A 26,811-nucleotide genomic window follows, 5' to 3' on the forward strand; every position below is an offset into this window, starting at 1 on the left:
AAAGGCAGCGTACTGTACATCACAAAGGCTTCGCAAACAGCGTGCCGTACGTAAGCGTGTTTTTGATTGATTGATTGATTGATTGATTGACTGATTGACGGTCTTTATTATGGTCTTTAATTCAAAATATATAAGAGGAAACCAGGCACTTAGAAAATGCACCCAGCCACAAACGATGAATCAATGTCAGGAGGAGATTGTAGCAATGAGAAAAAGTAGCTGTAGCTTATTACGCCCACGCTTCTCACAGAACAAAGCAAGTGCACAGTAAACTGCACAGTCCAGACAATAAGAACAATAAGGAAATGTCAGCTGTGTCAAAAAAAAAAAAAACTAAACTGATTTTTCAAGCACGGAGAGCAGGATGAGATACCAAACCACGATTTTATATTTAGCTGCTACGTTATTTTTGAAATCATGCCACACAATTTTTAGATCAGCCTGGAGCTTTATTCAGCAGATTAAGTGCTTTTTACTGAAACGCATTTGTTTTGAATTTGAATAATCGTGCAGGGTAGCGCACAGTCAATGGTCTCCATCCAAGTACTTACTACCGTCACGCACTGTGCAGTCAGTCGGACAACCCGAGGTTCATTCTGACAGTGCTCCATTTTCACGAGGCAAAAAAGAAAGAAAAAAGAAAGAAAAAATGACAAGAAGGACAGCAGCACACACTGCACACTCTTGTCAGCTCCCATTTCAGGACCACGGACAGCGTCAGTGGAGCCGATCCTGACGCATGCACACACTCTTTCTCCCACTCACGGGCTGGCTCTGAATTTAATATGTACTATTTACTGTATAGGGAGGCAGAAAGTGTACACGCTATAAGGAAGAGGAGGAAATAAATCTGAGGCTTCGCAAGGAAACCAGAAAAAAAAAACATCAAACAAATCAAATGTTACATTTTGCTGTTTTCCCTTTGAAATTTTCCCGTTTACTTGTGAATTTATAGATACTCTAATCTTTGTAGGACTTAAAAAAAGCACATTCATGGGTTTAATTTGTAACAGCTGGTAGATATACATCCAGTGACAAGGGTTTAGCAAGTGGACATTGCTTTGTTTTAAAGGACACCTGTTGTGACATTTCCGGTTTCCCCCTCAGTTAATGTTACGTACGTTCTTGTGCCTTTAAAAGGTCTCGAAAGTTAAAAAAGGCTAAAGAAGCTCCCCTCTCGCGCAGAAAACTGCGCTACTGAAACGCCTCGTCAGTTGCACCGCCTTTACTTCTGTGACTTTGTGACATCATGCCACACCAGCATGTCACACCTATGCATAATTTATGCATCGCAGCTAGGTTGACACTTGAGAATTGATTTGGCACAGCTGCCCCTGTTGTCGTTGTTAGCGAGGCAGGGTCAGGCGCGTGTGAGCTGACCAATCAAAGCAGAGTGGGTATCCTGGAGGGGGGCCTTAAAGAGACAGGAGCTTAAACAGAGTGTATAACAGAGGGCTAATACAGTGTTGCAGCACTGGACAATATGAGAACACTGATGTGTTTTTTGGGCATTAAAGCAACTATTCTAGTAGTAACCCTCAATACAATTACAGACCTTAAAATGCCTTGCGAACATAATATAATGTTCATAAGACAAAAAGGTTAGGAACTACTGGTACAATAAAAATAAGAAAATGCTCACCAGACTTTCAGGCAACACTACTACATGGTGAACAAATTCAAACTTAAGTGATTAAAAGAATTCCAGTCATGTTTTCTATCGTAATAGACAAAAACTGGCCATTTTTGAGGGCACCGCTACAAGGATGTAAGCAAATTTTTACTGGATGTTTTTTTTTAAGGAAAGATCCAACCAATCAAGAGTCCACATAGCCAGCCCTAACTTAATTGTACAGTAAATGCAGCAGCTCCAGGTTTAGTCTGAGGTGACACAAGAGATTACACTGTCAGTGGTTTGGTATGATGTAGCTCCGGGGGGATCAGGTGGCTTGAGAGAGAGAGAGAGTCGGCGATTGAACTGTCCAAAAGCATTAAAATAACGTGCATTCTGCTCTATCACTGTTGTCAGCCCTGCATATTTCCCAGGACTCTCCTTTAGTTTCAAAAGTTAAACTGGATTCCAGTCCCATTTTCGAAGACTTCGGTGGAACAAATTAGTATAAAATGGTAAAATCTCTCATGATTTCCTAACTCGAGATTCTCATGCGTATTTAAGAGAAGACTTTTCCCCTCAGCTGGTACACGTTAGGAGAGGAACAGATGAAGAGCCGAGGGAGGACGCAAAGAAAGTAGAGGGAAAAATCTGGGCATGTTTGCATCTCGGTGTCCCTCCTGGGCCTTTGACCTAAATTACTCCCGTCCTCCATCTTGGCACTCCCTCAGTGTTCCACTCTGTCAGCATTAGGAGCTCTGCCTCATCCGCTCGCTGGTTAGTAATGTCCCAGTGCTGCAGCCCGCGGTGGAATAAGCTCTTACAAGGCTGGCCCGAGAAGAGGAGATGGATTCAGATGGGTGGGGGGGGCAGGCAAGGATGAAGGACAGCGAAGGGGTCTGACCTGAACAAGCTTTGCGCGTCGCTCCCAGACCGGTCCTAAGAAACACATAAAGACATGCTGATACTGCTGTTTGCTCTGACCATGCCTATCCTGATCGTTAAACGGTCTGCGGAGGGTAATATCAATTAGTACGTCTCGAGCTTTACATTTAAGAAATTGTCGGACGGACACATCAGCATGCAAGTGGTATTATCATAAAAGTTAAACAATAATTCCATCTATCTATGTTATCCTTTTTTAAGGAAAAATGTTGTTTTTTTCCCTCATATTTAGTCAGTACCCTTTCGTATTGACAGACTCTTCGCAGCCTTGTTTCTGTTCAGTATCCGATACTAGCAACTGAGAAAAGGCGAGGAGAGGGGGAGGGAGGACAGAGCACACAGGAGACCTCTGTGCTACATGTAATGGGAACTGCTTTGGTGTAAAAGCAGCGGGGAGAGTTCAAAGCCCACACGGACAAGATAAACAGCGACAGTGATCTTGGATCGTACTGGAGGGTTATTGTACAGATCACCAAAAAAGCCTTTGTTTAGGGCGGAAATAGCCCAGGGGTTGAATGACTGTTCAAACACAGATTGGCTCCTCCGTGTTTCTCATAGACGATGTACCGCAGAGATTACCTCAGAGATGAAATACAACATGAAATGGCAACAGAACAGCTGAGCCCTGTCAGCATTTTGATAGCTCAACATAACAACCTCCCTCCGTGTTTTTTCCCGTTTCCCTTTACCTTCTCCGCCTTCCTCATGTGTCAGACAACATAAAGACTCCCCGCTCCTCAAAGGTTAGCCCAATAAAGAGCGCATACAGCTCCTGCAGACAAAACTGCAAATGTCAAAATGGTTAAAAAAAAAAAAAACAAGAAACGGGCTTTTCTGAACTCACCCCTTATCTTTTACATGTTCTGACAGCCTCGGGGGTATCACGGGAGAGGGAATGAGAGTCTCTCCAGTAATCTATCACCTCTGGAGCAGAAAGAATCACGCTATTGAGACTGGGAATTGACTGGCGCAGCACACACACACACACACACACACACGCACGTTCTGACACTAGCACTGAACATGAGGTTAACAGCTCAGTGTGTTTTAAATTGGGATTATTTGTGGTCTACACGGTATTACACAACATAAACTTGCAGAGAGACTGACGTTGAATTAATAACGTGCTCAAGAGTTCAACTGTGCGAAGCGTAAAACATAGTCAACCATTTCACTGCTGTTTAGGCTCGACAGCTACCCAGCTAGCTGTTGTCTGAAACTGACATGAGTTTATCACCTAGATTCTCGATTTCTTTAAGGAATCTCTGTCTGTCTGTCTGTCAGTATGTTATTTTGCTATCTCTGGAACTGTTGCAGTGATCTGCTTCACACTTGGCAGGTCTGTTGGCAGTGTCAAATTGGCGCAATTTGGACATTGAATATGAATACATTTTGAATGAATAGCAAACACAGCCCTGTGCAGCAGCTGGGGTGTGGCTTCAGTGCTCTGGCTTGACGGCTCCATCGCAGGGCTCACAAGCAGTGTCATGGGGAAGCAGACTTAAACAAATCAGACAATAGCATGGTGCAGCATAAACAATAAAAAAACAAAAGCTGAAGGTTAAACAAGTCCGGATGATTGGGGGGGGGGGGAGAACTAGCGATGAGATTCTAAGTTTCTGTCAAACTCAGTGTGCTAGCTAACATTAGCCGCAAGGGCTAGAATGTTTGCCGTTGCCTGACAGCACCAACAGCTGCTCCTAGTTGCCTCTCATTGGTTGCTGTGGTCCAGATCAGAATGCACCGATGTAATTATTCAGATCCAACTGTGTGCAGCTCAGGAGGCTGAACACTAAGGATGGAACCCCTCTCATCACCAGATAATCTGTGCTGATTGATGATTTGAATTACACCAGGGCTCTGCACTAGTGTGAAAAAAAGACAATCTGCTGGGTATTCATTAGCAGCAAAAGAACACTTTTCTCTATGAAAGTTATGATCTAAATTGGGGATTTTATTTTCGGGTAAATTTCCTTCTGGCAAATTTTTTTTATTTTGATGTAAAGACCAATCACTCAAACCTACCTCTCCCACAGGGCACGCAGTCAAAAACATGCTCTCAAACCTTGTTCAGTGGAAGATCTAACAGACCTGATGTTGTGAAGGGTCATTACCCTTGGAGAAACACATCACTACTAAACCAGAGATTTATACCAGAGCATGTCAGTGTTCTTTATCAGAAGTTCTGTGCAGTGTTTACACCGGGGACCCAGCTTGACATATGAAGTAGTGTAACTATTGGATTTCTTTTTTTCTTTTTTCTTTTTTCTTTGGCTACCTTATGAAAAGTTAATGCAAGAGCTCGTAACCCTCAAATCATGTTCAATATTTCTTGGTCGAGAAGAGCAGAATTTATATTTGACAGCGCGCGGGGGTTGCTGGCAATCTAATAATGATTTTATAATGTCTGTGCAGTGATAAAATCCTCTAATAATTCCCTAGTGAGTGTGTGAGTGTATAGTAATCCAGATTCAGACTGGAATTTAAACTATTTTTTTCGAAGGTACGAATGCATGAATGCATGAATGCATGAGCAGATAAGCCTACAAGTGTGTGTGTGTGTGTGTGTGTGTGTGTGTGTGTATGTCTGGCTACATGGGGAGAAAATGACTTTAACCTTCATGCCTACTCGATCATCACCGGTCCGTAAATGTCACTACATCTGCCTCCCCGCCACTCTCCACATCTCTGTTTACCTCTTTCCCTCTGCTTCACATAATCTCTCTATCTCCTCTCTGCCTCTCACCCTCATCTCTTTATCTTAAGGTTTTTTTTGGGTGCGCCTCTCTTGTTTCCCCCTCCGCTTCCTAACTTCCCCCTCTTCCCTCCAAACTTTTCTTCCCCTCCTTTTTTTCTCTCACTTTAAACACTCCCCCCCCCCCACCTTGTTTTTACCTCCCATTCCTCTGCTGTTCAAAATGCCCTCGATCAGCACATTTTCATCCCCCTCTCCCCTCCTTTTCACAACGTCCGCCCCAATGCACATTTTCTTTCTCATTTTTCTCCTCTCCCAACCTTGATACCTTTACAAATAACACTCTCTTCCTCATTTACCTCTTCCTTCATCTCCTTGCCTCTTTTCCAAAGCTCACGCTGCTTTCCCTCTTTCTCCGTCTCTCTTGTGCGGTCATTATTTCTGGGAAAAAAAACCCTGTGTCAGCATCCTCTCAATCCTTCTTTCTCTCTTCCTTTTCTTCTTTTTCTTTCTGTCGACTCAGTTCTTCGCCGTCAGCCAGGTCGGAAAGACGTTCCTCAGACTCTAGGTCTGAGGCTCGAGAAATGGAAAGGGACAGAATGAAGGAGAGTAAAAAAAGAATAAAAAAAGATAAATTATAGAGAAAAGATAGACAGAAAAAGAGTGAGGGAAATAAAAAGAAGGTTGAGGTACTTCAGCACACTACTACAACGGCTACATTTAAACAAGCAATGAAACATTGGAGCTTATGGCGTACCATTTGATTGATGCCACACAAACATATCCACACCTGTAAAGCGTGCAGTCTTTTTAGATACATAAAAGCGTATTAACATAACATAATCACGTATTTGGAGGAACGCTAACACACTTCATCAGCTGCCCCTCCCACGGCTGACACTCCACTGTTGGATCCGGTGAAGTCAGACTTCCAGCTATTGTTGTGGGGGTCTAATGTCGTATAAATTGACTTAAATTCAATTTAATTCTTCAACCCTCGTGTCGTAAACTGAAGACCAAATAAACCTTGATGCTGAGCACACATTTGCAGCTCAGGAATTGCTATTTGTTTGACAGTGAGTTTAGCATTTGCGGCGTTTGTTGACAGTGGATCAGTTTGAAATTTAGCAGGGAGTCATTTTAACACAGTCAGTGGGAGTAATGGAACGAGAAGAAGGGTTCTACGCCTCCAGCTTCTCAGTGAGGTAACCGACTCGTTTTTCCTCATTAAACTGGCAATAAAGAAGTCTTTGCTTAAATGTTTATTCACATAATAAATGTTAATCGCATAATGCACTGGCGGTTGGAGGACACCATCAGTGGTTGGATTGGTTCTAATATTTTGTCTGCCACTTGGCACTGAATCTCTAAAGGCTGAATAAAGAAAATAAAGGCCATTACAGACTAAATGAATGAATAAAGTCCTGAATTGTCGGCAGCTGCTACACTGAGGAAGACATTGCCAAATAGATGCTCTTGCCCCGCCGCCATCAACAACTCTTAGTACTCTCGAAATGAGACTCCTGCAGATCTGCTGCTGCCATGCAGAGCAGACACCTCAGTTTGTCGGCGTGGTGTCCATCGTCAGACCAAGTATTGATCTGACAAGGCACTATGTATATGGCATATGTCTGAATAATACTGTAGCATGCCATCTTTTTTATTGGGGGGGGGGGGTCTAGAGTTTATTAGATAAGGAAAACTCTGTTCCTTTCTGGTCTTCAGACGTCAGAGGGGAAGTGAAAAAAAAAAAAAAAAACAGGAAAAAAAAAAGTTTTGCAGCACACAGAAAAAAACAAGTGAAATGCCTCATTAATTATTAAGTATAGCTCAGCTGTCAATAAATATACCGGTGTGCTTTAATGCAAGAATGGCGGCAGATCAGCCCCAGCAGCCGCGATGGAATGCAACGAACGCACAGGACTTTTCAGAATCGATGAATCATTTTGACCATCGCGGGACCGAAACGTGACGCACCGAAACGCACCTCTCCCTCCGTAGACACCTTATAAAAATACATGCCTCAGTACGGCTCCTGTGAGTGTCAACATCCGCGTCTATCGCCGGAAATGTTTCCCTTTTTTGTTTTATTTTTGGTTCGCGCAACTGGCGTCAGTTATTTACTCCAGCAGTTGATGCCTTCCAAACAGAAACCCTTGCGGTACGCGGATATAAATACATCTGATGTATTTGCAGCACCTTCCGCGCGTATTTAAATAATCTTTTTTTATATGTGCGTGTCTCTCCGGAGAAGAAAGTGGAGTGAGTCTAAAGCGCGCCAAAGCCTGCGCAGCCAGAACAGATCTACTTCTTAAAGCCCAAAACAAGGGGAAGGAAAAAAAGAAGCTGAACTGATGAAGTAGGAGGTGGGCAGTACAATCCTAAAGTTATCAAAACACTTCTAAAATATGCAGATGGAGCCAGTGTTCTGTTGTAGTTCTTTTTTTTTTTTTTTATGTTTCCCTTTTAAACCACCACAAAATGCAGGAACAAAAGGAGCCCAAGGAGAGCGATAAATAAAGTCCATACAACGATGAGATATTTAGCCCCTTGCTATGCCTCTGCTGCCCTCTGCCAGACCCGCCAGGCTGCTTAACTTGTTGTGGTCATTTTAGCAGCAGCTGCACGAACAAGCAGGGACAGCATCATGACAGTCTCATCCATCTTTGTCCTATAAATGCGATCCCCCCCCCCCCCCCCCCCCCAAAAAAAAAAAATCCTATTATTCACCTAATGCCGCCACAGGCAAGGTTACTGTGTGTTGAGTGAGATGGACAGGCTCGAAGGAGAAAGCCCCTTTAGTCATCATACCAAAATCCTGTGACTCAAAGTGAGCCGGCGCATTGCGTCATCTGATTTAAGAGGAACAGAAAGGATTCGCACAAGTAGGAGCACAAAAGGCCTGCGTAATGTTTCCCAGCTTTAATTTGATTGATTTTCTTCTTTCACACTCCTCCGACATTAAAGAGTAATGCTGTCATGTGTCACTCATTCTCATCTTCGCTCATCTTTGCGTTTTTGTTTTTTTTTGCGCTCCGCGTTGGCGATATTTGTCTGACGAACAGTCGCGCAAATCGCGTCGTTTGACCGAGGGAGCCGAATTAAGACTTAATGACACGAGAGCGGCAGAAAACGCGTAGTGACAGGGTGACTAATGACGACTATACAAATCCGTTTCAGAACGTTTCCGAAAGGGGTTGAGCGTCGAACGTTACCTGAAAGCGCAGAGGGCCCGCCGGCTCGCGCGGGATCCTTTTTTAAACTGCCATTCATCCGAGAATGAACTTCACAGCTCATTTTTTGAGGTGGGTGTAGTCGCAGCTCGCTCATCTTAGCTGCTCATCTGTGACCTGCCCACACATGAGGCTAAGTTAAGTGAGCGAGAGAGAGCAGTGGCGTGTGATAATAAAGCAGACGACTGGCAGTGGAGTATTTCTGCTTGTCTGCCTGCCTGATTGTCTACATCTCACACACACACGCACACACACACACCAGAACTTCTGCTTGCAATGTATGAAATAGAGAGTGTGTGTGTGTGTGTGTGTGTGTGTGTGTATGTGTAAACGACTCACACTGCGGCCGACACATTTTGCTCATCTCAGTTACTCATCTACAACCTGCTCCTGCATCCATACACACACACACACACACACCCGTACACAACTCTTATTGAGTTATTAACTGCATTTCGGCTGCCATATTTTAGCTCTAGGACAATGACAATGTCCCCATCTCTCTCTCTCTCACTCTCATGCACACACACACACACACACACACAGTCTTTTGTACCGCTCCAAACAAGCGTCCATCATTCACGGTCGACGCTCACTCACAAGCTGTCAGACGCACTTCCATTTCCTCGTAGATCATGCCGGACTGGCACACTTTGCCTAAATGAGCTACTCAACACCTACTTACTGCCGCGCCGGTGCACAGACATTTGTTACACGCAAACGCACACACTCGCTTGCGTCCATAAACACGGAGAAATAAGCCTCTTTCTGCGCACGGGGCGACCGTCCGCCTCAGGTCACATAATGGTACCAAATGAGACAAGGCGAGATAGTGTCACGGGCCTGGATGACAGCGTTTGAAATCATTATCTCAGTACTGTCAAGGAAAATGTGCAAAATTGATATCAAGATTTGTCAAATATTTATCTAAAGACATTAAGTAATACACCTGGTGGTCAAACAGTTAAACACATTTTTGCTGCTACACATGACCAGGGAAAAACGCATCAATACCCAGCGGCAACTCTCATTTTCATACAAATAATGGTCAGTGATGATGATGATAACATAGTATATTAACACATAGAGAATAAAGCAGGTGGCTATATCTCATCCAGTAGAATGTAAAGGACAAAAACATTACATTTAAAGGTGTTACTGATAACATGCAGCCCCCTTCTTACATTTACATTACAACACTATGGTTGGTCAAACTATCTTGCCTGCTCAAGTGGTTACCAGTTTGTGCACTAGCCAACATTGCTAATGCTATTTTACATTAGCGAAGGTTGCTAATGGCAGCATGCAAACGTTACATAGCGTTGCCAATGCTAGCTAGCAAATGTTAAAAATGCCAACGATAGCTAAGTGTTTAACATTAGGGCAGTACTTTTTCCTGGGGCATACTGTAGAACTCAGCCAATCTTACATTTTCTTCCACAAACTGGCAACTACCAAGACTGTTGGTGGCTGAGATACCACATGATATCCACGGTGTTATACTATTGGCTGGCAAACCTTGTTAGAAGCTGAGACCAAAGAATTGTTGCGCAGGCATCAACAAAACAATAATTTTGTACCCAACAAGTGTTTCACAATTATTAATTACAATCATAATAATGTTGTTTTTATTTTTTTTATGAGAAATAAACACTTTAATCCTCCAAACTCTGAGAAAGGATTTGTCCTCATATCATAAGACTTTTAACAACATTATTTTAAAAAATGGCCAATACAGAACTGCAATAACTCCAAAATGTGTAATATTCTTAGAAGTAGTCAGTCATATTATTTGGGTTGTTTTAAAAGAAAAGTGTAATGTGCTAACATTATATGATCATAACTGTCAGATCACAAAAGTAAAGTAAAAAAAATCAAAAAGATTTAAAAAAAGCATTCCTTTTGTTTCAGTTAAAGGGTAGCTCCTTTCATTTTACACATGCAAAGTGTGTTACAGGTCTTGGGGAGTACTGCATATGTAACAAAGGAGTATAAAGTCTTTTGTGGCTCTAGAGGAAGCTGCATTTAATCTGATAAATTGTCTCCAGTGATGCCACTCAATGACCAGGATGCGTTCTGGGTAGTGTTGGAGCCAAGGAGAGATAGTAGATAGATGTCCAATCAGGGGAGTTACCCTTTAAAGTTATATGTCACATGTATGCGCTGCCTGACTATTATATTTTTATGAATTTATATGGCTTTCATGCCGTTAAGAAGTGAACACAAGCTATTCACAGCCCGCAGGAATGTTCTTTCCCTCACAATTACAACTTTAATAATGTGAATAATAGAAGTGGATGAAAAACACTTTCTTCACCCTGTAAGTGGAAAGCTCCCCGTTGTGGTCGAACAAAAAGAGTACTAGGGAGCATGCAGCAGGATAATAAAGGAAAAAAAAAAATCCAGAATCAGTAATACTTTATTGATCCCTGAAGGGAAGTTGTTCAGTACCGTTGCTCCTATTCTAGAATAAAAAATACATAGCAAAAAGCATAGAGAAATAATACCAAAAATGAGATGTAAAATAGACATTATCCTACAATGTTAATATACTGAGTAACAACTACAATATATGGAGAGAAAAGAAACACAGCGTACTACAATATGTAACAACGGTGTAAATGATAATAATGCTAAAAATGTCATCTATCAGTGTTTTCAAATGCAAGAACAGTATACGTGAATGTCAGTAATGATACAATAGTACAACAGAATATTGCACAGGTAAATGATTGTACCGTAACGTCACTGTTGCTCATGATTTCTACATTATAAATAAATGATGGGGTTGGAGCTGCTGACAGCGCCGGAATAAGTCTGAGGGCGACTCTGTTGACTCAGAGTGTGACTCTGAGGGGAGGAGATGAAAAGTTTGATGTCCAGAGGCAGGACCGACTTCCTGTGGCGCTCGACGGTGCCTCATGGTGCAATGAGTCACCTGTGCTTGACCAGCGCGTCACGGAGTGGGTGGGCGAAAAATTAGACGCAACTTGGACGCCGTCTTCCTCGCCGAGAGCACCACGAGAGAACCCAGCTCCACCCACGCAGCGTCATTGGCCTTATGGTCCGTGAGTTGAGTCGAGTCTGTGGGCATCAACAAGTAGGGCCCTTGTAGTAGACTCTGAAGACTCCCAGTTACTTGTATGGATCCTTACTGATACACTCAACCAAAGCAGAATCATTATTTATCTGTCAGTCACTTCATAACAGACAGAGCTCCAGAAATGTCGTTCCACAACTTCCATAGTGACCACAAATAATTATCCTGTCTTTCTCTGTTGTCACTTAAATTCACCTCACCTCCAGTATGAATGTTCATCATCAAGCCTCTCGCATTCCAGTCCACGCTGTATGTCTTTTTTTGCGTGGGTGTGTTGTGAATGAGAATGTATAACTGTGTGTATTTGTGTGTGTGTGTGTGTGTGTGTGGCCGTGGGGAGAAGTGGAGCCGAAGCGAAGCCTTACGTAACCCGGCTTCAAAGCGAGCCGCAGTCGGCCGGCGATCCAGACAAGGCCGAGCGCGAGGAGAGAGTGAAGGCGGCGGTATCAGAGAGAGGAGGATAAAATGAGTGTGGAGGAGAGATTGGGAAAACAACTTGAGCTCGAAAATATTCTGAAGAAGCTACTTGTAAACATCTTGTAAAACCTTTTTTTTTAAAAAGAACTAAATAATAAACTGGGGTTTGCTTGATGTCCTTTTTTAGCCCTGTTCTGAACAAGTCAGACAAACTATTCTGTCCAATCTGGGTGTATTATAATTGCATTTGCTGTTATTTTTTTATCATCTACAGATAGATGTGTGTGTGTGTGTGTGCAAGGTGCGGAGGGGGTTGATGGGAGTTGGGTTCTCGCACATGCTCCTGTCGCCTCAGCTCCTTTGATTGGGAAAAGAGTCTTAAAATGTCAAGAAAAGCTCGCTATTTTTCTTCCTCTCCGACTTGATTCACCCTGCTCGGCTCCTCGCCCCACTCGTCGTAAAAAAAAAAGACGTCAATCAAGCTCAGCTTTTACACTTTTTCTCAGCATGTTGCCACTAATGGTTCCTTGATTTTTGCTCTCCTCATTTTGTCCCTCACCCCCCAACAATAAAGAGTGTTTCTGAGTCGGGTTTCTTTGACGGGCAGGTTACTGTTTAAAACTTTGTTGTAACTTCACAAACTTTTCCGTAAATAGTTTGAAGATGCTATGAAGATAGCAAAATGTACATCATTTTCCCATCTGTTTGGGAAAGAAAAACTGAACTCAAGGTCCGCATACGAGCTTCTTCATGACTTTAAACTTCATATCATGGTCTTCTTCAGAAGAATGAGTTTTTCAAAGGCTGTGCCAAGGCATGACTGTTGTCGAAATCATTCTCAGGGTCATCCAAGAATCTGACGCTCAAAGATCGACTTTATTCTCCTAAAACAAAGTTAAGAACCTCTGCTCTCTAGTTTTTAAGCCTATTATATAATACATATATAATTTTATAATACTATAAAGTTCAGCCTTCAGGTTGTAACGACTGTAAATTCTTGTAACCTTAGCTTTTAGATTCAATTTGCTGACATTTGCACAAAGACATTCTTGAGTGTCTCTCGAAAGGTGAATTGAAAAGGATGTCAAAGTGTTTTTTTTCCATTAGCCATCATAAGACATTTTGTTGTGTAGTGTTGATCCAACAGTCCTCCAACAGTACCTCTGAGAATTATTATAGTATCCAAGTGCAGTTTTTACTCCTGGATGTAAAGTCCCAAGCATCAAGAAAGGGAGCTACCTCACCCAGAGAGTTCAGTGTAAATAAAACCCCTCAAACAACCTTGGCAACACTAACACCTTATCAGAGTATTTTACCTTTCAATATTCACATTGGTCTTTGGTTCTAACCTGTTTGTACTTTTGCACATCTGGTATTTTTTTTAACTTTGGTGGCACCGATGCATCACTTTGATCCAGACTAAAATATCCCAATGACTATCGGATGGACTGCCATGAAATTTTGTTCAGACGTTCATGGTCCCCAGAGGATGAAGCCTAATGGCATTAATGATCTAATGACTTTTTCACCCAGTGCTATCGACAAGTCAAATGTATCACTGACCCAGTGCAGTATATCCATATGTGCTTAGTGGTTCTCACTAAATTTGCTATGACATTCATGATCCTCAGTGAATCCTTGTGGTGATGCCACGACTTTCCTACAGGGTCGCCAACAGGTTGACAAAATTGTCATTAACCTCAGCTGGGTTTATTGCTAACTAGCAGGGAAACTGGTGGCAAAATGTGGTGAAAATGACAAACGATTTACTAATGGCAAGTTAGCATGCTGATGCTAGCATTGTGCCTGAGTGTCCCAGTGGCCCAAACCCAACTCTTTTCTCTGTAACAGTGTAATTCTGTGCTTTTATTTTGAAATGCCTGTGTTTCTGTGTTGAGGCTGGCCATTCACCTGTCTAGTTCTCGATGAGCGACTGACAAATGTTCAGCCATCTTGTAGGCGATGCTTGTACTCATTCTGTACAACACCTTGATGAAGAGCTCAATCAAAGTCTCAAAATCAGTTTGTGCTGTTATGTAAGTTATTTTTCTCCCAGATTCAACTCAATAAAATCCAGGGTTTTTATTTTTTTTCTTTGACAAACCTCAAGTTCCCAAAGTGGATTTATGAGATGAAAGCGAAAAAAGCGATGAAAGGTGAAGAGCGTTTTCTGCACTTACTCTCTGAATGCTTGGGTGAAGAGTGTTTTCATACTTTCACCTCCTGAAAATACGAGGTGAACGGTGTGCGTATAGGTTCTGATACATCCACAAAGGTGACTTGTGACTTTTTTCTGTGCTATCTGAACATGAACTAAGCATACAGGTAAAATGACAGGTGGGTGGAGGAGAAAGCGATGCCAACATCAGAGATGATTTTGTCAGTTTTTTTCTTAAGTGTCATAAAAAAACTTGGTCGCAGTGAAGTTCCTTGAATGTGACACGAGTGGTTCATTAATGAACAATAATAATAATTATTATTTAATAAACCTTCGGAGATGATAATGGAGGGAGGAAAACAAGCCATGTTTTTTCTCTTTGTTCCGCCCTCTCTCACGTTTCCCTCCCTCTGTTTTCTTCTCCTTTTCTTTCCGCCACTCTTTTTTAATTTACCAAAAACAGCCAGTGGGCAGATGGGGATCAAATTACATTCACCTTTTACCTGCACTCCTCTGCACAATTAGCGTCACGCTTACTTGTCATTTCAAATTGACACTCCGCTGTTGTGCTATGTAATTATTTACCCGCCAGGGGAATAGCTCTTTGGTTTAACCGGTAAATAATGACAGACAGACACACACAAACACACACACACACACACATACTCCGAAACACAAAAGCACCTGTGCCCTATTTTATCTGAAACATGTCTAACATGCCTTTTACCATTACAGGGTCACTGTCTTGATGCTTATGTCTTATTAAAGGTGTCTTTGTGTTCAGTGTGTCTATTTTAAAAAAAAAAGCTCTAATTGACTAATGTTGCACAACAACCCTTTAACGGAAAAAATGCTCTGTGTGCTTTCACTTGCTGAAAAGGTCAGCGTTGTAAAAATGTTGCGGTTTGAGCATCAGGACCCAAAAAACCTGCCATTCTTCCTTTAGGTGTCCTCTTCTTTGCCTGTTCTTTTTTAAGAACCTTTACATTTTTTTTCCTGGTCATACGGTGGTAGAAAATAAAAAAGGGCTGGGTCCTGTTCTTCAAATCACAGGGGCCTTGTTACTTACCACATCTCCCCCCTTCCCCCTTTTTCCACCTCTTCACCAAACCCCTCCACCCACCACCCACCCAACCAACCAACCAACCAACCGACCACCTAACCAACCCAGCCAAGCCAGTTCCCAAAAACGAAGTTAGGCTCAGGGAATGAACAGGGTTTCAATGAGAGAGAGAGAGAGAGAGAGGGGACCATAAACAATGGCAGCCATTTTCTTCTGCAGGGGGAGAGAAGGAAACCACATCCAAAAAACAGCTTTCTTTGATCTTGTGTCTTTTCTTGTGATAAATCTGTGTCTGTGATGCCTTTTGTTTTTGCTTTTGTACTCTTTTTAAAAGAATAAAAAAAAAAATAAAAATCAGAAAAAAACAAAACGATAAGCCAACCATGAACTCTTGCTGATTTGTCCTTTTTGCTCTTTCTTCTTTTCTTTTTTTGGTATTCTTGTTTTTTTTTTTTTTTTTTTTTTTTACGTTTTTGCCAGTAATCTTTTTTGAATTTTCTCTTTTCTCTTTTTCCCCCCTTTTTTTCTTAACCCTAGGTCCGCTCACAAAAAAACATGATGAATCTTCAATGAACAAGCCTCGAGACGAAGGTATTTTTGTTGCATGTTTTTCCTTTTTTCTTGTTTTGAAGTCTTTTTGGGGGATGTTGTTACACATGCAGTAGACTGGAGGAACACACACATGCACACACACATACAGACACAAACACACACACACACACACACACACACACACACACACGTCAGACATCTCTTAGGTGGGGCTCTGGGTATGAGATGCATACCGATGTGTTGGTGTAAGTGTATGTGCTGAGCCTTGCAATTAAAAGAAAGCTGTCTTCTCTATGCAAATCGTCAGCCTTACATAACTTCGGAGGATCGCAAGGCCTGGCTAATGGAACCCAGATACCCTTCATTATAAAGTCATCTGCAGACAGTTGTGTGTGTTTGTCCAGAGGTCCTTGTCTGGCCCCCCCTCGAACAAGAGAGAGCGTCCCGGACACCGTCGTCACCATCGCCACCGTGCCCTTGAAAAATGCATTGGCCAACTAACAGCATTGTCACCGCACAACAAAGCACCTATTGAGACCCCGCTTACACAATGAGGCGCATTATTACCGCGCCTCAATCCCCCAGCTCAAGGATGAAATTGCTATTGAGTAAGGACCCACACAAATATTAAGCTAGCCTCATTCCAAGTCAATGATGATAACATCAAATCAAGCAAGTGGGGGGGGGGGAATAGAAATGGGGGGACATCCAAGGACGCTTGTGCACCGCTTCGGAAGATTTGGGCGCACTCGGCAGGACACTGAAGTCCCAGCCTGCTGTTAATTTATCTCCTACCTGCAGCACACACACTGAAGAGGTGATTTTATCTGCACTTTCATCCCCCCCCTCCTCCTCCCCACTTGTTCTTTGGACTTGTTTCTTGGAGAAAAAAGATGACTGATGATATTTTGATACATATTTCTCTTTATGCTATTTTGAGGGGGCTGTGCGAGTGAGTCTTTTTCTTGCTCCGCAATGCTCTTTGATTTGGGGTATTTTTTTGAAGTCGGGGAGTCGGGAGGAAGTTTGACACGAGAGGATTTTCTTGGTGATCAAACGAGCTGGCACAGACACAACTTTTTGAGCCGCCGCAGTCGGAGCGGTCGGGCCCAGTCGACGCGCTTACCCCCACCCTCCTCCTTTAAATACATTTCTTTCATCCCTCATCATGGAGCACAATTAACCTCATTTGATCGGGAACTGCTAATCTCGTTACGCTAACCCAACAACATGATCTGGAAATGGAATTCACAGCAGGTGCAGGGGGGGGGAAAGACTGCAGCGAGTCAGTGCACAGAGACCAGAAGGAGATGGTTACAGGTACTAAAAAACAAAGACAGATTGCTAGAGGTCAGCAAATCTCAAAGTCCAGGGGTCCTTCAGAGGGTTCAAGAGGGGTCACCAAAACAAATGGGAATCATTTATTTTCACTATAATTCCATCCATAAGTAACACAATGACATAACATATGACTATTGAAGCAGAATTCTTATGAGATGGAAGACCTGTGGACACAATCATATGTAGAGATACATTTCTCCCCTGCAGCCCCATTCACGCCCCTGAAAAGATCCATAATCAGCCAATACAATACTCCGATCATGTAATATTCTTCATTTATGTATTTGTACAATCAAAAAAGTTTAACTCATGTCCATACATCGTGGTGTAAAATGCTGTTCTAAAGCCCACTCCATGCTCCCTGGATATAACTCTAGTGGAGAAATTCTTATTCGCTCCATCATATTATATATTATATCTTTTAGTATATTTATCCAAAGGGAGTCGAAAATGCATCTTGCTTATTGTTATTTTACTTGGATGTTTGGGGTTTCACTATGCAGAGTGATGTTTGTGCAGAAGGTTGTCTTTTCACATTCAACCGCTGAAGGAGGAAAGTTTCTCCGTGCTCACCTTAAATTAACCTTCAGAAAGTTCTTACGAGAGTGAGGTGGAAAGATGAAGCCGCCTGTGCAGGAGAAGCGATAATTTTTTCAGCCATTATCGGTTAATTTGCACATTATTGTGAAAATTAATTGATGTGTTGTGCTTGGAAAATGACTGATCGATTATCAGACAGTCAGCAATTCATTTGCAATTAGCAGACGCTTTTCTCCAAAGCGACTTAGAGTAATTCATACATTCATATGCTGATGGCGGTGGCGGCCATGCAAGGTGCGGACCACCACATCAGGAGCAGCTTGGGGTTCAGTAACTTGCCCAAGGACACTTCGACCTGCAAACCAGGGGAATCAAACCAGCGACCTTCCGATAACAAGACACTGGCTCCAACCCTGAGCCACAGCCGCTCTACTAAACAATTAACCGACCAGTTGTTACAAGCGGAGTGCACAGTCACTGAAAACACTCTTCTGTGAAGTCTTCATCTTGTGTCCAACAGTTGAAACAAACAACATTAGCATATTCATAGTTTCTTGATTTTTCAGCGAAAGGGAATAATTAGATACAATTTTAAGCATTTAATGAGGTAATATTAGATGCAAATAATTACCAAAGCAGAGTGTTTTTAAACGTCTTTAAAAAATGCCTTGAGGTGACCTTTAAGTACATTTAGTGAGGCAGCCTTCAAAACCCACCATCCGTAACTGTGAGTTGCTCCTTCGGCTGTTAAAACTCCAAAAGCTGTTTGAGAACATGAACTGTCTTCAATGGTAGCCATGGGCCTGCTGGCGATCGCTGTAGAGATCAAGTACAATTGGGTAAAAACAGATACTGAAACAAACACCAGTGTGTTTCAAGCAGGCCGTCAACTGAACGTTACATTCAACTTGCAACACCTGAAAATAGACGTAGAGCTAATTTTCTTTATAGACTCATTCGGTGCGTGAGTCATGAAAGACTCCAAAGGAATAGTGTCACTGCTTACTGTACAACGGCTGCACTGTGTAGAAATACAGTAATACAGTACAATGGGCAGTTTTTTGCAGTATGACCTTTTGCTCACATCGTGATTCATACACGTACCCGAGCCGCTGGAATCTAAGCTGCTCCCAAGCCCCGAGACATGCGATCTTCCAGCCTGAGGCGATGCACTGTTACCTGTCAAAGACCTGCGGCGGTTTGAAATGTTGCACCAATAAAGACTTCAGCGCGAGAAACCGGATTCAGACTGCAGGAACCGTTATAATCATAATCACACATTGACCTGGAAAAATCTCCCCTCGGTCGGCTCCTTAATTGTTTTCTTAAAAAAAAAAAAAAAAAGGGATCTTAACAGGACGTGTCATTTTCAACAAGGTAACCTAGAAACTACATGTCCGGCTCTCAGCTGATAACAGCAGCAGCCATCTCCGGCTGTTTGGTCCACCATTTCGTCCTCATTCTTTCAGCTGTGCATCAACAGCCTTTTTCAAATTTGACATGCTTTGAAGCTGTATATTCTAGGCCACGCACAAACCTATTCAGAAGCAATTCTATTCAAGTCAAAGACTACATACTGCACACTCGAGAGGAGCAGCAAAAAATTAGAGGGCCGTCCTCCGCCCGGCCGGATGACTTCATTCAGCTGCAGCGCGGCTCGCTCGCTGCTCTGCATCAGGTGTGAGAGCAAAGGCTATTGGGCCGCAGTGCTGCTCAGTGTCACTGTTCAGAAAGATTGATAGAGCTTACAGCGCAGCTCTGTGCAATTGTGTGTGTGTGTGTGTGTGTGTGTGTGTGGAGGAGAGGAGGGGATTACAAACCAGGGCGAGATTGAGCTAAATCAAGAAAGAGACAGCGAGAGTGTGTTTCTGTGCCATCCTGTGTGTCAGCTCTGATCAGAGACAAACCACAGCCACCTGAGCCCCCCAAACCTGGAACATATTTCTGCCAGGAAACAATGTCACCTCTCTCCGACACGCTAACACACACACACACTGACACACAGAGAAATACAGACAAGGCTACATGATACAAACACGGACATGCTTTTAAAAGGAAACGCTCAAAACCCGATTGACAGACGCAGATGAAACAGTTTACCGGATAGCGTTACAATTTACATCGTCGCGCGCCAAGCTGTGTAGTGCGGGGTGGAACCCTACTGAGAGATGATTTGTGAAGATATGAAATAAAAACAATGCAAAATGTAGTAATTTACCGCAATGAAGGCATGCATTTAACTTGTACTGCATGACTTGGTGACAAGGTATTGCGTGAGTGACATGTTACTCATTAAAAAAAGTAACTACATTACATGGCCAGTTACTCAACAAGAAAAGTAATTTGTAACATTATACCTACATGATAGATCATCCGCAGTCTGACTCTCTGAATGTCAAAATCACCTTGTCTATGTTAAACTGCAACGTTCGAGATAGTGACCTACATGCTAAAATGACAAGTTTCCCAAACCCTTACCTGGTAGCCATCAGTACAAACGTGAACAAGCTAGCAGCTATTAGCTGTACGGCAGCGGATACTTCTGTATCTTTTGTCAGATGGCAGCAGGGTGAGCAGACATTGGCTGAGGTGGATATTGTCTTTTACAGTCTTTTGGGCCAGCACATGTATAAAAAATGTATAGAAATAGAAGAGAATACACTAGGGTTTTACAAGCAGGCAGCCCTTCAATATGTGAGAATCCACTGACCATTCAGCAGATTACTTAACCTCTGTGACTGCCCACCATTCTCAAGATGTCCTGACCTCTGCTGCCTGGTTCAAAACCCTCTGACTCTTGAACAGCTAACCGCCTCCACACACCTCAAGCCCCGGAGCTAAGCGGTCCCAGTCTGTCACTGAACACATGGAGGGGCCAAACTAATATCAGTGCTCGGTCGAGACATCGAACAAGCAAAGTCGTGCAGCATTATGGGGGTTAGTAACTGTAATTTGTAATCCCTCAACATATTGGTTACCGAAAAACGTGATCATGAGTATCTTTGTAAGATAATAAATGGATTTTAGTTTTCGTTCTTATCTCCAAACAAAAGTTAAAATTCTGTCAAAAAAAAAACAAAAAAAAAAACATATCAAAATTGCATACAGCGTCACACAGTGGTGGGATTAGATCAGACATCTTCTGTCGTCTCCAGCTCTCCACTGCTTCATTACTGTTATTCTAGAATGATGAAAAAGGGAGATTGATTCACAAAGCTGGTATTTGAGAGGCAAATATTACGCAGTACCTCGTTAGATTCTGGTGATCTGCAGTCTCTGTAGACTCCTCAAGCGCTAGGTTCCTGAAAATGAAGGTCCCCCACGGTGACGTTCACATTTCCCCTGGTCACTTGGTGTCTTAAACTGAAAATAAAAAAGAAATAAAGAAGCACAAAAGACAGGTCGATCTGAAATAGATCATGTCACTGCTCTTTTACAGTGATGGCTACTTTTAATATCGTAATGATGAATTCTTTCATTACCCTGTCCGATACCTGATTGAAGTGTTTATCCTCCTTTCAAGCCAAGAAGTCGCTAATTCTTCAAACACGAAGCTTGCAAATGAAGTGATTGATCGAAGCAGGCTTTGGCTTTTTCCAATAATGCAGTCAATTTTCCTCATGACTAGAGATGATAAGAATATGAACCATCCAACTGGGTATTTAATTACAGTATAATATTGGGTGTCATTAATCAAACAAAGCAGTGAAAGGTTCAGATTTACCTTCAGTGATTCTGTTAGCCAGTGCCGTGTATCTGATAATAAGGTACTAATTCTGTTAAATTCCAGACTGCAGAGGCCACAGAATCACTTGATTAATTTTTTTTATTATTTTACTGTGCTGCTAACGCATGCTGCACACATGGACTGAATTAGTAGGGGTGTAGTCCACTGTATGATGCAAATAAAGAAGAATAGGCTGCCAAGGCTTAAGAATACTGACTCTTAATGCACGCAAGTTTGAAAGAAAATTAAATGCTGATCTAGTGAGAGAAACCTTTCCTTTCATATATCAGAGTATTTACAGAGAAATTACAGGTTTTTTGGGGGGCGGATGGACTCAAGTAAAGGTTGTTTCTTTAATCACACAAGCCTGCGGTGAACTCAGAAAGGTTTTCATCTTATAGCTGGCATGCAGATAACCTACATCAGCTTCATATTGTTGCATAAGTGGCTGATCATTTTGAGCTTGTTAAAGCGAAACTCTCGCCAAAAAGCAACCGAGGCTTTATTTGGGATTAAACCTTCGTGTGAAAGCATAATTACGACAAAAGAGGCACTTTTGAGATTTACCGTAGTTTCGGTTTTGGGCACGTTAATTTTGAACGGGAGTGCATGGGGCAAGACATGCTAGCATCAAAATCGCTATTTTTAGAACACTAAGAAGGCTCGACACAACATGAAACTTTGCTCGTAGCATCACTAGGGTCTCTACTCATGCACAAGAGCCTTGAGAACATTGTGTGCAGCTACTCACGTTAGCTGCTGCGCTCCTGCGCGTCGCCGTCATGCCAGGTAAAAAAGTGTCGATCCCCGAGTGCGACCTGACAGGCACGCTTGAGGAGCGGTTCACCATTACTCTCCTGCCTGTCAGGTCGCACTCGGGGATCGACACTTTTTGCCTGGCATGACGGCGATGCGCAGGAGCGCAGCAGCTTACGTGAGTAGTTCAAAAACCTTCTTTTTCATAAACTCTGTGTACACAAACAATGTTCTCAATGCTCTTGTTCATGAGTAGAGACCCTGGTGATGCTACGAGCAAAGTTTCATGTTGTGTCGAGCCTTCTTAGTGTTCTAAAAATAGCGATTTTGATGCTAGCATGTCTTGCCCCATGCACTCCCGTTCAAAATTAATGTGCCCAAAACCGAAACTACGGTAAATCTTAAAAGTGCCTCTTTTGTGGTAATTATGCGTTCACACGAAGGTTTGACTCATATTCAATCCCAAATAAAGCCTTGGTTGCTTTTTGGCGAGAGTTTCGCCTTAAAGGGGCAGTCTTTCATCCAAATATAAACAAAAGGGTTGCTGATATTTGGAACTGATATTGCAGTAAATGCATCAAGCCATATATGTATGATCTGAAAAAATGCTGACTCGATTAGCTGATAACCAGTCTATCCATACCTAGATCTGAGGGTAAATACGAAGTTGGGTAATTAACATATGTGGGCTTGTTAATGCAAGCAACACCATAATAATGATACTTAAGATGATTTGATCTGTTGTTTCTATAAAAAGAAAAGAAAATGGCACAACTTTTAAGCTTTGTTTACTTTACCGCGGGGCTTTATTTTAGGCTTTAGGCTATTATCAGTGGAAACACAATCAAATGCTTTTATTATTCAAATTAAATTCTTCCCTCACGAATAAGAATCCACATCAGATTCATGTAGTCTAAAGAGGTAGACAGCTTGAATCAAAGCTGTACTTACTCCGCCAGTGGGCCACAATGAATCGGCACCAAAGAAAAGCATTGTTTACTGATCTCAAGCTGGGTCATTACGGCGTTTCCTAGCTGCTCGCTAGCATACGATGCGATGTCGCACGGAATCTGTTAAATGTGCATTCTGTTACGCCGTGTAAACAAACCGCGTACCTATCAGCTGTGCACCCCTCAATAGATGGATGAATTTGCAAGGATAGCAAATATCTTCCAATGTTTGTGCTTTTTAAACAGAATATGCACATTTTCACACTGTGATATTTAGGCGGTTCTCTATTGGAAATGACAAAATACAAAATAGCCATCAGCAAGTTTTCACCAACAGAAATGTTCCACTCCCTAATGATCTCTCTAGCCAGCTTTAGGTTTTTGCACTGTGGTGCCGTGGCAACTGAAAATCGGTCGCTTGCCTAGAAAAGTGCATCAGCATCGCATAGATGATTACTGAAGAGAGGCAGTCTCTCCTCGTCCTTCATGATACCCCAAGCAATACTCAGAACAGTTCAAAACAATAAGGGACATTTGAGAATTTCCCTCACAGTAGATAGTATAGATCACTCCAAATCTAGCCTATATCAGCTACATATTGTTGTTTTTTTTAATGCTGTACGTTTGTTCAGCTTCTGTTTCTGGCAAAGTTCTGCAAAAACGGTTTAGCTTCAAATCAAATTGCTCCGACTTTGTATCCTTACATACCAGTTTTTGACGCTCACGCAGGAAAGTATAGAGCAGTACAGAGACACGGAGTTTAAGCTCAAATTAGTTCATCCCAGCGTAATGCAGTCCGTCTAACAGAATCAAGTGTCAGTCGAGAAAGAATATGTGTGCGGCGTCGGCAGCAAAAGCCCTCAGCGTTAATGTTACACAACTGTGTTATATGTTGAAGGAAAAGAAAGGGAGAAGAAGCGATTACAATAAAAGTCTCGACACTCTCACCAGCTGGGATGATACTATGATATGATATGATAGGCGTTTCTGAATGTTGCTGCACCCACAAGCGCTAATGACTCAAACCATTATACATAAATTAAGCAACAATGGCCAGGCTTCAGTGTTTGCAGCCCAGTGGAGCACAGTCAGCATTCATTCTCGTGTTTCTTTTAAGAAAGAAATGATTCAGCTCATCCTGGATACTGTCAACAGCATTTTCTGGGTAAAGAATCTGTAACTGCACAGCAGGCAGGCTCTCACATTAATACAGACCGAGCACTGAACGCTTGTTAAACTTTATCTGTCAAACGCATTGTCCCCGCTGACCACTGTATTCTCCGAGCAAAACAATGGCTCTGTATCAAACAGGCTTTTGATTAACTGCCTGTAACTCTGGCTCTGGCAAAAAAAGTGCCTCCGCACCGGCTGAGATGACTGAGCACGCTTTACTGAATCAGCTTTTTAATTAATGCCTTTTAATTGAATGCGCGGCAGACTAGCTGAAAACGGCCCCCGGATGTAAGCACGGCATTCCCAGGAAAACATAAACGCGTTCGTGGCTGCCGGAGATTATTCTGCGGCGGTTGACGTGGAGTGACTGAGAGGGACATTAGCCGGAGTGATGGCAGCAGCGGAGGAAGTGACGTCTCGATGCTTTGCGCCTGTCGATGGCGAGCCAGATGAAAGACGTGAGAGCGCCGGAGTGGCTCTATCACAGACAACTCCAGCGAGAGACAATTCCAGACGCACTCTCCTGGATGGCAAGATGGTAGATGGTGTGGAGGGAATAATGAGAGTTTGTCCGGAGCTTTGTTCTCCACTCTGTTTAGTCTGCATCAACGTATTTTTCTCAATTTCCTCCTCTTTTTTAGCCTGTTACCCCCCCCCCCCCCCCCCCCCCCCACACACACTCCTTCTCCTCCTCTTCCACCTCTCTCTGTCTGTCTGTATTATGTGGTGTTTCCACTGTGGTTATAACTCTGCTAACAGATGCTGGCCTCCAGGCAATGCAGCATCTCTCCACATCGCTTTCTCTCCGCTCGCACTGTCAGACATACACATTCGCTCTCAAACACTTACCCCGTTATCACGGCGCTCGCTCACAATCCCTCATTTTCGGAAAAAAAAAAACAGCGCCATGCGAGGACGGGGACTTGGCACGTTTCATCTTTTTCACATGATTAGGGGCGCCCAGGGAGATGCTCTCCTGCTAAATCTCTCCATTTCCTGTAGGCTTTTCACCGCGGACACAGAGTAATATTCAATGTACTGTACAATGCACACTCTAACAGCCAAATCTCCAAATTGTGAAATACAAAAGGACAAGGAGGCCGCGAGCAATCAGCGATGAGAAATGTGGGGGCCGGCATCCATTCTATTATTTATTTCGCCATTCCTACATTCTTCCGCGTCGAGTACAAATTACTTTGTAAGAGGATTTTTTTTTTTTTTTTTTTTTTAATGGAGCGAGGTGGCACGGGGACAAGATCGAGTAGTATATGGGAGAATGATGACAGGAGAATGGAGCGGAGAGAGGAGGAACAGAGCGGAATCGAACTGCTCGCTGTGTGCAGATGCTAAATAAAACAACAAAACAGGACAACCGCACACACACGCGAGCGGGGACGAAGGATAAAGTGGCACAGCATGGCACAAAAGAGGCCGGCGCAAGACAGAGGCAGAATCTTCTACAGGGAAAAGATCAACAGCGCTGTCAAACCAACTTTATTTTAACATTACTACAGAGACTCAATCTCTTGTCTCTTCCCATCGCCGCGCCTCTCGCCGGGGCCTGTCGAGTTGTTTGCTGCCGGAGCTCGCTGCCTCCCCATTACCTCGATGCTCGGCCCACGTCGTGTCAAGGTTGTGTCAATATCATGTCGAATACACCTACTCAATCGCGCGCCGGCATATAGCGTTTCACCGAGCTTGAAACCCTTTGACGAGACAAAGAGGGCGAAAAGGAAGGTAACGGAAGGAGGCTGAGGGAAAGATGGAGATGAAAAGGAAGGGAAGGTACTGGGAGATCGGAGAAGGGAAGACAGAGGCGAGGGTGAGGATGAGAGAGCGAGTTGGCGCAGCGTCGCCTGTCAGCTAGCTTAGCGCTTGGGGAAAAAGCTCAACAGAGTTTTTTTTTTTTTGTGTGCCGCACTTGGCCGGGTTTATCGCCATGTGTAACGGCTATAAGGGGCTGAGGGAACTAACGGTGAATGCTGGCCCCGGCTCCTCTTCCACTCCTGGAACTCGGTGAATAGGCTGACGCTGGCTTGGGGCTAGCCAAGTGCCATTATGGGTCTATTTAATCCGAATCAATAAACCTTTAAAGTGCCCACTGAAACAAATGAAGATTGGAATTGTCAAATTGTATTGCAGTGAGGACCCCTTCTCTCCCCCCCCCCCCCCCAGGCAGGCAAAAGTCAGATCAGTAATATTAGCGAAGTATTGTGGAATGATGCCTTGGGTGAAGGCTTTGATGATGTTCTCCCTAATTCAGCGCTTTAGCAGGAACAGGTCTGCTTGGAGGATAGGTGATTAACCCATGACATTTGGCCATAATCCCTGCACTAGGGATATGGCGACGAACACTGTAGGGAGAAGATTCACCCTGTTAGTGAGGGCAGTAGGACAGATGAAGAGGTGGTGGTACAGCGTTTGATGGGGGGGGGGGGGTGGCTTTAAAGGCAGGATGCAGCTATGGACACATAGCCCCAGCTTCTTTAATCACCTCTTAGTAGTCACCCTCTTTCATCCCTCGCTGCCATCTCGAAACTTGAAGGGAC

The 26,811-nt window shown here is 43.1% G+C and overlaps 1 protein-coding gene across 5 annotated transcripts in view; it reads left to right on the forward strand.

Annotated features, from left to right (window-relative positions):
- The window catches only part of nlgn2a (neuroligin 2a), a 198,348-nt gene that overhangs the window by 84,703 nt on the left and 86,834 nt on the right, over nt 1-26,811 (forward strand). For 4 of the 5 annotated variants that reach the window (XR_003985792.1, XM_030432083.1, XM_030432081.1 and 1 more), the window contains one exon: nt 15,761-15,814. The exons of the other annotated variant lie outside the window; for it this stretch is intronic. Coding sequence is in view for 3 of the 4 variants with exons in the window: in XM_030432083.1 (XP_030287943.1) it covers nt 15,761-15,814 (54 nt within the window). In the remaining variant the exon portion in view is untranslated. The remainder of the gene's footprint in view (nt 1-15,760; nt 15,815-26,811) is intronic. 5 annotated transcript variants of the gene reach the window in all.

The sequence above is a fragment of the Sparus aurata genome, chromosome 10, assembly GCF_900880675.1.
Source record: "Sparus aurata chromosome 10, fSpaAur1.1, whole genome shotgun sequence".
Classification (NCBI taxonomy): Eukaryota; Metazoa; Chordata; class Actinopteri; order Spariformes; family Sparidae; genus Sparus; species Sparus aurata.